Below are 13,372 nucleotides of genomic sequence, written 5' to 3' on the forward strand. Positions count from 1 at the left end.
TTATTTGTATCTTGAGTTTTTTTTTTGTTACAGCCCTGATATTCAGTGAGTTAATAGGAAGGTGGGTAAGAAATGGCTTTAGTAGTTCAGATTTCCCTTCATTTTCTGAAAGCAGCCATCGGAGAAAAATGTTCAGACTCCTCTAATATACAGTATGAAAGGACAGGCCAGACAAAAACACAGCGGAAGTTTGGGATCGTTCTTTCGGCCCCTACGATACTGACCATATGGCATTGTGCTAGTATGGTATTATAATTTAGTAAGATGTTTTGGACCGACTCAGTAGTATTAATTAGGTTATGGTAGTGTGTGGCACCCCAGACTTTCTGAATCCTGTAATGAAAGCACGCTTAGACACCTGGGATGAGGATATTTGAGAATTCTCATCTAGTCTTTCAAGCTATCAGATTTCAATGCCCAAAAATGGTATAGTGTAGGGCAGAGGTGCTCAAACTTCTTTGCTCAAAGATTTCCTTTTGAGGGAGCCAACTTTCCATGATCTACCCTTTTTCCAGGTCCCTGACAAAGCTCAACAGTTATGTATGCTAATGAAATTCAGTGGTACCTTGAGATACGAGTTTAATGCGTTCCGGGACTGAGCTCGTATGTCGATTTACTCGTATCTCAAATCAACGTTTCCCATAGAAATGAACTAAAAACAAATTAATTCGTTCCAACCCTCTGAAAAAAAAACAGGATATTGGAATGGAAAAACATCTTTATTTGTTCTAACAAATGACTAGTGGTTAGGATGTTTAATCGTACTAAAATTAGAGAGTTTTCACGGAGGGGAGAGAGAGAGGGACAGAGGGGGGCAGAGGGAGAGAGATACTTTTGCACGGCAACGCGTTTGTAACATAACAAACAAATTTAAATGAACTTGAATTACGATACAGACACTCAAAATAAGTTTAATCTAACCTACTAAACTTAATTCTAATTTAGTTTTAAATTTTTATACCTTTGTTCTCCCTGGTTGGCTCTATTTGCCCCACCTCCACCCTGACTTTCAGCTGCAGTTTTTAAAAGGAACCTATCGAGGGTTGTTTGCTTTTGTTTTCCCTTCAAAATATTCTGAGAATATGCACACAAATGTCCTCACAATAAGATAACACACGCCCACTTGCCAACTTGCCCAGGAAGTAGTACTCCTCTCGTATTGGTGTGCAAGCTCTGCCATTCTGCACTGACTAACGGGGGGAAAAACACTGAAAAAAAATGCAACGCTGCGCCCAGTGCTCGTAGAGACATTTACACGAGGAAGTTGCGACGGGAAAGACAGTCCCCATGTTCTTCTCAAAAGCAGCCTCTCGCGTTGGCCACACCTGGCTGTATGCTCGTATATAAATATTTGTCTCGTATCTCAAGGTAAATAATTTTACTCATATCTCAAATTGCTCGTATGTCAAGGGATTACTGTTCCTGATGCCAGCAGGACCCAAAATAGTGTAGACAGGTAGTAATTGTGCTTGGACTCGTGATGGCGCTGTTTGTCAGCTCTGTCAACACAATCGTGCATGCTTAAACCTTCAGAGCCAGAATACAATTTTGAAAGAGTAGGCAGCGTGTTTCTGAGTTTTTCTCTAAGTCTGCAGCAGAGCAGAGAGTATTTTAACCTTTTAAAATGACCAATATGCATTAGTCTTCATACTTCATACTCAACTTTCACCCATTGATGTGTAGATGTAATAGTGACCGGGAGAGCTGAGTTGAGGGGGTGTAGCTGATACGAATTGGCGTCGAGGCAAGAAAGACAGGGAATAAATATCTCTGTTAACTGCTCCTGGGGCAGCAAACACCACAGCACTGGTCTCTCAGAGCCGGAGTGTTAACGGGGAAACACGCATATACAAATGTAACGCTATACAAATAAAATTGAACTGTACATTGATGGTTATGCAACATACATCAACATAAGTTGTAAGAATCCTCAATATATTTTAATTTATGGGTAGACTAGATAATTTCTTTAGTTTATCAACACATCTTTGTGTGATTAAATAAAGTTCAATGGAGTTCAGCATTATTAATTTTTTTACACAATGTTTACATTTTTACTGCAAATGAATAGTCATACCTCTACTTACGAATGCCTCTAGGTACGAAAGTTTCAGGTTACAAATTTTTTTTTATATGCAAATGAGTGACTCGAGATACAAAAAAGATCCAAGTAACAAAATCCCCATAAAAGTAAATGCATTTCTTTATCCATTATTTTATTTTGAATTCCCCTTATTAGACGATTAAAAACTGTACAAGTGCAACATGGTACATGTTTTCACACACAGACAAACAGAGCACATGTAAAAGTCTAAAATGACCTACAAAGTGGACGGCTTTCGGCCCTGGTGGAACGGGCTCTTGCCGCCATCTGGCTGACAAACGTACACCCATAACGGCAACGGAGCGGTGCAGGGCACATTTTCATATGCTTTATTTATTGTAAGACATTAATGAATAATTTCCTTATAATTTTCTCTCATTTTTTGTGTTTCCTCACATCTTTCAGGCAAAATTGGTACACTGACCAATTTTAAAAAGGGTTAGTTGGTAGTTGTGCGAGGACCGCGGAACGAATTAGAGAATTTACAAAGAAAGTACACCTTTACTTACAAATTTTTCAAGTTACGAAAAGTCTTGGAAACAATGAGTAATTTCGTAAGTAGAGACTGTACGACTGTATTGGCTCCAGATATCAGTTATAGGCCTCCTCGGTATCGGTCCCGAAAAATCTATATCAGTTGATCTCTAATATTCCCATTTTCTGAGATACCAAATTGGGAGTTTTTGTCATTGTCACTTATAAATATCAAAATTAAAATATTTTAACATTGGTCAGCACCTGTATATATGTGTTTAGGTGCGTGTACGTATGTTTTATTGGTAACAGAACAACCAAACATTTATTAAAAGTTCACATTTCACATTCTGTTTTATTATATTAAAGAAAAAAATATATTAATTATTTCCAATTTTATACTGCTTTTAAGCTATTCTCACCAACACATTCTTACATCATCGGAGTTTTATAAGGAAATACATAATGAATTACCGTATTTACTCGCATATATGCCGCCTGCGCGTTTAAGCCGCACCCGTAGTTTCTTTGAAATTTTTGAATTTACAATTTCTCGAGTATAAGCTGCCCCCCTGATTCCTAATTGTCACCTACATATTCATGGTTTTAATAGGGAGTACAAATGTGTTACTTTGAAAAATCATCACAAGAGGAATTTCTGTGATACGGACGGTTTGAATCAAAAGCACATTATTAGGGTCAATATCATAAGATAGTTAATATGCCTGTCTTTGTAAATGCAAAATATCAAATTGTTCAATTTGAAAAAAGAACTAAGTCTATCTTGAGGAGAACCTGATGCTTTCTAATTACAGAAATGACAATTTTCTTCCCAGAAGTTTAAAATGTTGTGCCAGCCATATTGCTTCTAATGTCAAAATATCTCAATTCTTTCAATGGTTCGTATTGTTCCAGTAGTTGTCACTTTTGAACAAGAAATAAAACGGAAAAAAAATCAAGGTGGAATTTTGTTTTATTTCAAAATCAAGGCTACTTGGGTCTGGTGAAAAAAAATGTAGACGCTAGCGCCCCGACCTCCCTAAGATGGCCGTGCCCCGACCGCGCTAAGATAGTTGCGCCCCGACCTCGCTAAGATGGCCGTGCCCCGAGCGAGCGAGCGAGCAGTGGCGGGAACGTTTGGCGTTTTGTGCAACATACCTTTTTTTCATGAATTTCATTCATAGACGTCAAAATAAATTTTGTTTAGCATTTTATTTGTTTATCTTTTCTCTATTTTGAAATGAATGACCGTATCGGCATTCGCTTGCGTCATGACATTACGGTGCACGCAAAGGCGCCATTTTGTCGTTTTTTGCAAGTCGTGTTTTTATACGCATATAAGCCGTACCCTCGATTCAGTCATCATTTTTTGTCCGACAAAAGCGGCTTATATGTGAGTAAGTACAGTATACAGCCTGCCAGAAGTAAGCATATTACCCTATGTCACATTATTGGGGTTGGTGGATGGGTGTATGCGTTTTGCCTGATGTTCCCCCCTGGCCCCCCTTCCTTTGTCTGACTCAGGTGTTTGTGATTTGTCATCAAACCCTGTCTGGTTATTTAAACCCTAAGTTTAGGCATGTCTGTGGTGGGAGTATTGTTTTCTGTACACATGGGTAATGTTTGCCTCTTCGTCGGTGTACATCTCCCCTGTTTAGCTTTTATTTTGTTAACTTTGCCCCAGTTTTGATCATTTGAATGATTATTTTGAAATCCTAAGTTGTGCACCAGCACTTCCCTCTTGATTTTCTGCTTCCCGCTCCTGGGTTCAACTTCGCTTCACAGCCAAAGGCTATTCATGACAGAATACTCCCACCGATGATGAACCCAGCGGGAAACTCTCGGATTCCTTTTTTTGATTTTTTACGGAGTACTCCCTGGTGTCGGTCGTTTGTGGACTCCTTCTCCACAGACGCTTCAGCGGACAATTAGTCTGCAAACCCCTACTGGGGTTTGCGTTTGTTTATTTATTGTGGTCCTCTGCTTGGTGGTCTTCAGGGAAGCCCAGGTAGGGGTTGTCTACGGCCCATTACACCTCGCCACGACGCTGAGCAGAGCAGCGTGCGTGTTAGCGGCCAGGCCGCCCATTCGCCTGGAGGCAGCGGCGTGCACCGCGGCGGCGAGATATGGCTGAACTCTCTTCAGTGCTAGATTGCGGCGGCCACTTTCAAGCGGAAGACTCCGGTGGCCACTTTCAAACGACAGACTCCGGTGGCCACTTTCAAACGACAGACTCCGGTGGCCACTTTCAAACGACAGACTCCGGTGGCCGCTTTCGAACGACACACTCCGGTGGCCACATTCGAACGACACACTCCGGTGGCCACATTCAAGCGGCAGACTATGGCGGCCATTTTTGAGTGTGGGACGACGACGACCGCTTTCGAGCTTGGGACGACGACAGCCGCTTTCGAGCGTGGGACGACGACGACGACGGCCGCTTTCGAGCATGGGACGACAACGACGGCCGCTTTTGAGCGTGGGACGACGACAACGGCGGCCGCTTCCGAGCGTGGGACGACGACGGCCGCTTCAAGCGTTGGCACGACGATGTTTATCACTTTCGAGCGTTGGAGGACAACAGCCGCGCTCAAGTTCTCGTTCTAGCAGGCTGCGCTCAAGTTCTCGCTCTAGCAGGCCGCGCTCAAGTTCTCGCTCTAGCAGGCCGCGCTCATGTTCCTGTTCTGGCTGGTTGCAAGTGCCCGTTCCCAGCTGGCTGGTTGGTCGCAAGTGCCTGTTCTGGCTGGCTGTTCGCAAGTGCCTGTTCCAGCTGGCTGGTCGCAAGTGCCTGTTCCGGCTGGCTGGTCGCAATTGCCAGTTCCGGCTGGCTGGTCGCAATTGCCAGTTCCGGCTGGCCGCTCTTGTCCGCCTGTGCCCTCAATTCAGCAATTCTTCCCAAACAGAGCTCATGTTGCCGCGATCTACAGTGTTGATTAATGCCCACAAGTAAAACTCACAGGCACTCACTTGCAGGCCAAGCATAGTGAGTGAGGTCACTAGGACCTCTCCTACCAGTTCACTGCTGAGGTACGTATTCGTTCATATCTCAAACTCCAAGATGTTACTGGGCCAGTAGTTAAGTTTGATGAAATTTGAAATCATTGAAATGTTTGCAGTTAAGTTAAGGAAAAATGAATTGTCTATGAAATATACGAAGCGATGATTTAGATTTTTTTAAGCTTCCTGTATCTTGTTCAGTATTTTATTTGTTCCTTTGAGATACCATGATAAAATATTTCAATGAATTTAAATATTTTAACAAATTCTAAATAAAAACAATTGCGCCCTGCTCCAGCTTTGTGCAAATGAAGGAACATTTTCCTAAGCAAAAAGAACAGCAAGGAACCGTTTTTGTGAAGAAGACCATCTTTACAGAAAAGACCATTATTCAAGATTTATAAAACCTAAAACGTGTGCGGTCGATTGGTCGCCGTCTTTTGGTCGCCCGGACCCAAACAACGGGCGACCAAAAGACCGGCGACCAAAAGACCGGCGACAAAACAAGGTAAAACAACACGGTCTACGCATCAATAAAAGCCAACAATGGCCCTGAGCAGTTTCACTGAGCCGACGTGTGAATGTATAAGAGTTTGTATGTACATGAGTTGTCCCCTTAGGAAGGTACGTCAGTCAGGGTCTTAACAAGTTCTCCAACAAAAAACAATAAAAGTACGGGAAATTTGGAGCTTTTCTTTAGCCTAATAATTAATAGGGCATTAAGTATGACTAAATAATAATTCTCAGTTTGTATTTAGGGAATTTGAGCAACAATTTAAATGGTAATTATCAATAAATTTCCGGGCGACCAAAAGACCGGCGACCAAACGACCGAGTACCAACCTAAATCTACCAAACCTAAACAATTAAAGTTGGCCCCTATCAATCTGCCTACCCACCTCACACCAAAAGCAAAAGCGTCAAGGAAAACAGGTGTTAGAGAAATATTACTCACTTTTCTTTTGGCCTTTATATTGCTGGGCCTTTTTCTTCTGTCTGGGAAGTGACTGAGATATTTCTCTGGTACCTGAAAGAAGATAGTAATCATTTGTTTCAATTATTTTCTTTTGTGCAAAAGACAGACTACACCTGGTCGCCAGTCAGTTGTAGGGCACACACAGAGACAGAACCATTCACAATTACCAAATGGTAATCGAACCGACGCAGCCAAAGTCAAGCGAAAAAAACACTGCATCAGGTAGTGGCTTTCAGGAGCATGGCGCCCGAGAATTTCATTATGTATTCTGCCTTTGCTATTTTTACTAGGTTTTAGTTTTCAGCATCTGTTCTGCCTTTGATTTAGACCACAGGTGTCAAACTGATTCCAGAAAGGGCCAAGAGGGTGCAGGTTTTTCTCCCAACTGATACAGCGCAGACAGTTAGACGAATGAGGAGGTCTGTAAGAGAACAGATTGGTGAAAAGATGTCGTCTTAGTGGGTTGGATCGAAAACCTGCACTCACTAGGCCCTTTCTGGAATGAGTTGGACATCTATGATTTAAACGGAAAGCTTTTGTTTAGCAATTTTTGTTTGTATATTGTGCTACTTTTCACAGTGTGTTGATTTAAGATCAATTTACCGAGTTTTTCCGAAGAGATTTCACAGCATTCTTGTTCACTTTAATAAATTAATTACTGCCTTAGTCTTTTCTATATACAGTGGAGCAAATAATTATTTGGTCAGCAGCAAATTGTAATTCTGCCACTTAAAAAAGATAACAGAAGGCCGTAATTTTCATCATAGGTGCGCCTCGACAATGAGCTAAGGAAAAAAAAATCATACTGTATAATTTTTAAAGGATTCAATTCTCTTTTGTGTTTTGTACACCCAACCAGATCCACCTTTCAAAATATTTGTTTTCTCTTTACCTATGTATTATATGCTCCTTCAATTTTGAGGAAAACCGCCGTTGTTGACGGATCAGTTCAACTGCATTCAGGGAACGAAGACAAACTCATTCATGGTGCAGCTCTAATAATCTTCATAGCCAAGACAAAGAGTTTGTTGGAGAGGGAGACTACATGATTATTAGACCTCTTTTCAACTCTAAACATTGTAACCTAACCATTATACAATTTTATGCATCAATAAATGAAGCTGAAAAAGAGGACAAGAATGACTGGTATGAAGAGCTACAACAGACCCTCTCCACTGCATGATACGTTGCTGATCATAGGTGACATAAATTCCAAAGTTGGGGCTGATGATGACAGCTGCGGAAGAGCTATAGGGATCCAGGGAAATTGTGTTGGAGCTGAGAAGTTTAATCACTCTCGATCGCCCTGATGACTTAACTAATGAGGGTACCCGGACGTTTCGTCGACGGACACTTTGTCCCCGGACGTTTCGTCGAACGGACGTTTAGCCGCCGGACAGTTCGACGAACGGACATTTCGTTGGACAGTCATTTCGTCGACAGACAATTCGTCGCCGGATTTGCTCGCTCTCAAAATTATAATCATGAGAGAGAGAGTTTACTGTTGAAAGCGAGCAACCAGGTAATTTCTCACTCTCAAAATTATAATCGAGTTTGTAATTGCATTGACAATGTCAGAGCATTAATATCTAAATATCTATTATCAAAATTATCAATAAGTTGCGTATTATTGGCGTGTGTACATGTTATTTGTCGCCGGATTCGCTCACTCTCAAAATTATAATGATGAGTTTGTCATTGATTGCATTGACAATGTCAGAGCATTAATATCTAATATCAAAATTATCAATAAGTTGCGTATTATTGGCGTGTGTACGTTATTAGTCGCCGGATTCGCCCGCTCTCAAAATTATAATCATGAGAGTTTGTCATTGATTGCATTGACAATGTCAGAGCATTAATATCTAATATCAAAATTATCAATAAGTTGCGTATTATTGGCGTGTGTACGTTATTCGTCGCCGGATTCGCCCGCTCTCAAAATTATAATCATGAGAGTTTGTCATTGATTGCATTGACAATGTCAGAGCATTAATATCTAAATATCTAATATCAAAATTATCAATAAGTTGCATATTACTGGTGTTGTGTGTACATGTTTTTCAAACTATGGCCCGTTTGGCTTTTTAATCCGTCCCGCCGACGTTGACCAAATTATAGTAAAAATCAATGACCTCATTCATTTCCCTTTGCCCTGCAATACCTTCGTTTCCCCGATAAATGACGCACTAGTCTAGTCCTTTGTTGGAGTGTAAGTTGGCGAACAACAACACAGTTCCCACTGAAATGTGAGTTTCTCTACTGTGTTAAAAATAGCAACTTGCACATGTACGCACAGCAGGAGAACAGTAGCTTAATTAACATGGCACTCATCACTCCCAATTTAAAAACTGCTTTCTTTCATTGACCAGTATAAAAGAGGCAAGTTTGTCAATTTTACTATGGGGCCGGACCAGGAGCATTTGGACAGGCAATGTAATTTATCAAACCTGGGGATTGAAATGTAAGAAAAAAAGACACAATTGAAGGTGAAAATTTATTTTCAAATTTACTTTCAACATTAAGAACATATTATTATTCAATGAAAGAAAGCAGTCTTTAAATTCAAAGTGATGAGCGCCATGTTAATTAAGCTACTGTTCTTTTGGGGATGCGGGAGCACGGAGAGGGAAAGAAACAGGCTGAATAAGCTGGTCAGGAGGGCCAGCTCTGTTCTGGGCTGTCCTTTGGACTCTGTGGAGGAAGTGGGAGAGCGGAGGATGCTGACCAGGATGATGACCATCATGGACAGCACCTCCCACTCCCTGCATGAGTCTGTGGAGTCCCTCCGAAGCTCTTTCAGCAATAGACTGCTGCACCCTCTTTGCAGGAAGGAGCGCTTCCTCAGATCGTTCCTCCCATCAGCTGTCAGGCTCTTTAACAAAACATTTGGCTGAGTGTTAAGACCTACCGTATGTATACATGTACATCTATGTGTATGTATGTATGTATGTATATGTTTATATATGTATGTATATGTTTATATATGTATGTATTACTCCTACTGAGAGGGAAACTGGAAGAGGCTGGAGTAAAGAACCACCTAGCCGCATGGATAATCGACTTCCTCACTGACAGACCACAATATGTGAGACTCCAGGACTGTACGTCTGATGTGGTAGCTTGCAGCACGGGGGCCCCACAAGGCACAGTGCTCTCTCCACTCCTCTTCTCCCTCTACACATCGGACTTCAAACACAATACAGACACCTGCCACCTCCAGAAGTTCTCTGACGACACCGCTATTGTTGGACGAGTGACGGACGAGAACGACCTGGAGTACAGGGGAGTCATCACAGCCTTTGTTGACTAGTGTAGGCAAAACCACCTCTACATCAACACCAGTAAGACAAAGGAAATGGACATCGATTTTCGGAGGAATCCTCAACAGACCACTCAGGTGAACATCCAGGGTACAGACATTGAAATCGTGGAGAATTTTAAGTACCTGGGTGTTCACCTCAACAACAAACTAGATTGGTCCACAAACATAGATGCCCTGTACAAAAGGGGCCAGCGCCGCCTCTACCTACTGAGGAGTCTACGGTCCTTTGGAGTGTGCAGGACACTGCTGAGGACTTTCTACGACACTGTGGGGGCATCTACAGTGTTTTATGCAGTGCTCTGTTGGGGATGCGGGAGCACGGAGAGGGACAGGAACAGGCTGAATAAGCTGGTCAGGAGGGCCAGCTCTGTTCTGGGCTGTCCTCTGGACTCTGTGGAGGAAGTGGGAGAGCGGAGAATGCTGACCAGGATGATGTCCATCATGGACAGCACCTCCCACCCCCTGCATGAGTCTGTGGAGTCCCTCCGAAGCTCCTTTAGCAATAGACTGCGGCACCCTCATTGCAGGAAGGAGCGCTTCCGCAGATCCTTCCTCCCATCAGCTGTCAGGCTCTTTAACCAAAAAATGGCTGAGTGTTAAGACCTACCATATGCATGCATGTACATTTATGTGTATGTATGTATGTGCTAAGCAACACGCTTATTTATTTATATATTTATTCATGTATTTATTTATTAACTTACTTATTACCTATCTATTTATGTCTAAAATGCCTTTCCTATTCCTGCATCCTCACCCTCTTGCTACTGTGACAATGAAATTTCCCGAATACGATAAATATATTTATTCATGTATTTATTTATTTATTAACGTACTTATTACCCATTTATTTATGTCTAAAATGCCTTTCCTATATCTGCATTCTCACCCTCTTGCTACCGTGACAACGAAATTTCCCGAATACGGGATGAATAAAGTTATCCAATCCAATCCAATATGAGACTTGGTGAACACAAAGTTATTGAGAGGCAGGCCTAGGAAGCCGAAAAGAACAAGGACAAAGAGTTCAAAAAGAGCACGGGAGTGTTAAAAGGGCCCTTGTGGAGACGTTAGCACAAAGATTACTGAACAACTCTGTGGCAAGAAGATCAGCCATTCTGCTCCTATAAAAGGCAAAGATGGGAACAACATCTTAAGATAGAATGAACATGCAGCAAGATGGATGCAGCACATTGGTGAGGTCCTCAACTGACCTGAGCCAGAACATCCTGCAACCCCAACACCTGGAGAAGACAAACTTACATACTTCCCGACTGAAGCTCAAGTGCCATCAGCAAGAAAGCACGAGAAAGCTGTAGGGGCAGGCTTCATTCACACTAAAGGCTGACTTAACGTCATTCAAGACCATATACAGACATATTCAAGGACATCTTGGAGAAAAATGTCAATACTGAAGACTGGTCCTCAGGATCGATTACCAAAACCCAAATAAAGTGTAAGGATTTAATTTCATATTTTATTCGTACATACATAAATCATACATACATATATTCACATTTGCTTGCAACGAAGAATACACTTTGCTTAACTATTAAACTTGTTTTGCTCATCATTACTAGTATCATACTTGCAACGAAGTTAAAGGTTTGCTCCTGAAAACTTGGTTAGAGAGGAATAAAGAGAAGCCAAAACAAAGAGGATCCAGAATGCTGCCTAATATTGAAGCATTTAACCAATCACATTTCAGCCATTATTTGTTGCCAGGGTCAGAAATCTGCCTTAAGGCCTTCACAATCAGTTCTGCAGGCTCTGCTGCATGAAGCAAGCGTCGATAAAACTGTTGCTTTAACCAATCAGATTTCGATTTGGTGACACCAAGGCCTTCCCGCAGACGTAGAGATAAGCCATCGCTTACACAAACTATGATTGGCTAGTGATAGAGTAGGCGAGCCAAAGCCAGAGTGAGCGACACAGAGCTCACAAACTCCACCCACAATGGCCGACGGAGGAAAACAAATGGATTTGGTTGCAGATTTGCTGACAGAGCCATTTTCCAGAAAAAAATGGAACATCATTAAGAAAGGGCGGTCAACTCCGAAGCTAGCAAGCCTGTTACAACCGGGAAAATGGTTTGTCCGCCACTTTCAGTTCACTAACTACGAGCGCTACCCCTGGCTCACGGGCTCCGAGGAACACTGCAAATTGTATTGCTGGAAGTGCTTGTTATTTTCCACCGATCGACATCGTGTTTGGAGCAACACTGGATTTGCAAATTTGACTTGTTTGACCAAAGCAGCAACGAGACACCAAAGCACTGCAGGACACTTACAAGCAACAGTGCTCTCCAAAATTTTGGGGGAAACCCGAGTGGAGTTACAGTTCAGCGAGCAAGTGCGCAGGTAAACGGAGCGCCACAACAAAAAGGTAAAGAAAAATAGGGAAATCTTAAAAAGTTTGATTGACAAGTCATTTTTTGGGGCAAGCAGGAACTTGCATTTTGGGGACACGATGAAAGCGCTGCATCCCCAAACAAAGGACTATATGTGGAACTTATTTCTCTCATTGCTGAGAGAAACACAGATTTACATTATCACCTGTCCACTAATAAAGTGTTTAGTGGCACGTCGGGCAAAATGCAAAACGAACTGATCACTGCTATTGCAGAAGTGACGGAGGAAGAGATCAGAAGGGAATTTTTTTAAAAAAGTACTGTTTGTCTCTGTAATGGTGGATGAGATGACAGACGCAAGTAATGCAACACAGCTCGCACTGGTTCTGCGTTATGTCACGGGCAAAGGTGTCAAGGAGCGGTTCGTCAGATTTGAAAATGTTACCATTGGGAAGCGAGCAGATGACATTGCAGGTCTTATCATTACATTTTTGGTGGACAATGAATGTCTGGGTAAAGTTGTGGCACAATGTTATGATGGTGCAGCGGTCATGTCTTCTGGATTAAATGGGGTGCAGGCTAAAGTTAAGGAGAGAGCACCGTTACCTTTATTCATACACTGCTATGCACATCGGCTCAATTTAGTACTGACTCAGGGGGCCTTCAAATCTTAAAGAATGCAATATATTTTTTGCTCACCTTAATGGTTTTGCTGCATTTTTTCGAGATCACCTCGACGCACACAGCTGCTGGATGAAATCTGTTAGCGGCGTCTGCCTCGTGTGGCACCAACGTGGCAGTACACATCCAGTGGTCAATACAGTATTTTAGAAGAGAGCTGCTCTAAAGGAACTGTTTCATCACATCCTGGAGCATCATGACGAGTACGACGAGTAGTCTGTGCGGTGTGCTGATGGATTTAAAGCACGTCTGGATGATTTTGAATTTTGTTTTTTGCTTCACACATTTAATGGCATTTTTGAGCATTCAGACGTGCTTTTTTCAATACTACAGAACAACAAACTGGATGTACAGTTTTGTCTTGCAAGAGTAAAGGAGTTTTGTGACACAGTTGAACGCGAAAGGAGCCGATATGAGGAAATCTACGAGGCCACCGAACGCAGTGGGGGTGCTCCAAGCGCACGA

General features: G+C 42.2%; 1 protein-coding gene across 4 annotated transcripts in view; it reads right to left on the reverse strand.

Annotated features, from left to right (window-relative positions):
- mbtd1 (mbt domain containing 1) overlaps positions 1-13,372 on the reverse strand; it is a 142,032-nt gene that overhangs the window by 28,471 nt on the left and 100,189 nt on the right. For all 4 annotated transcript variants that reach the window (XM_077625638.1, XM_077625637.1, XM_077625641.1 and 1 more), the window contains one exon: positions 6,531-6,602. In XM_077625638.1, the coding sequence (XP_077481764.1) occupies positions 6,531-6,602 (72 nt within the window). The remainder of the gene's footprint in view (positions 1-6,530; positions 6,603-13,372) is intronic.

The sequence above is a fragment of the Stigmatopora argus genome, chromosome 18, assembly GCF_051989625.1.
Source record: "Stigmatopora argus isolate UIUO_Sarg chromosome 18, RoL_Sarg_1.0, whole genome shotgun sequence".
NCBI lineage: Eukaryota > Metazoa > Chordata > Actinopteri > Syngnathiformes > Syngnathidae > Stigmatopora > Stigmatopora argus.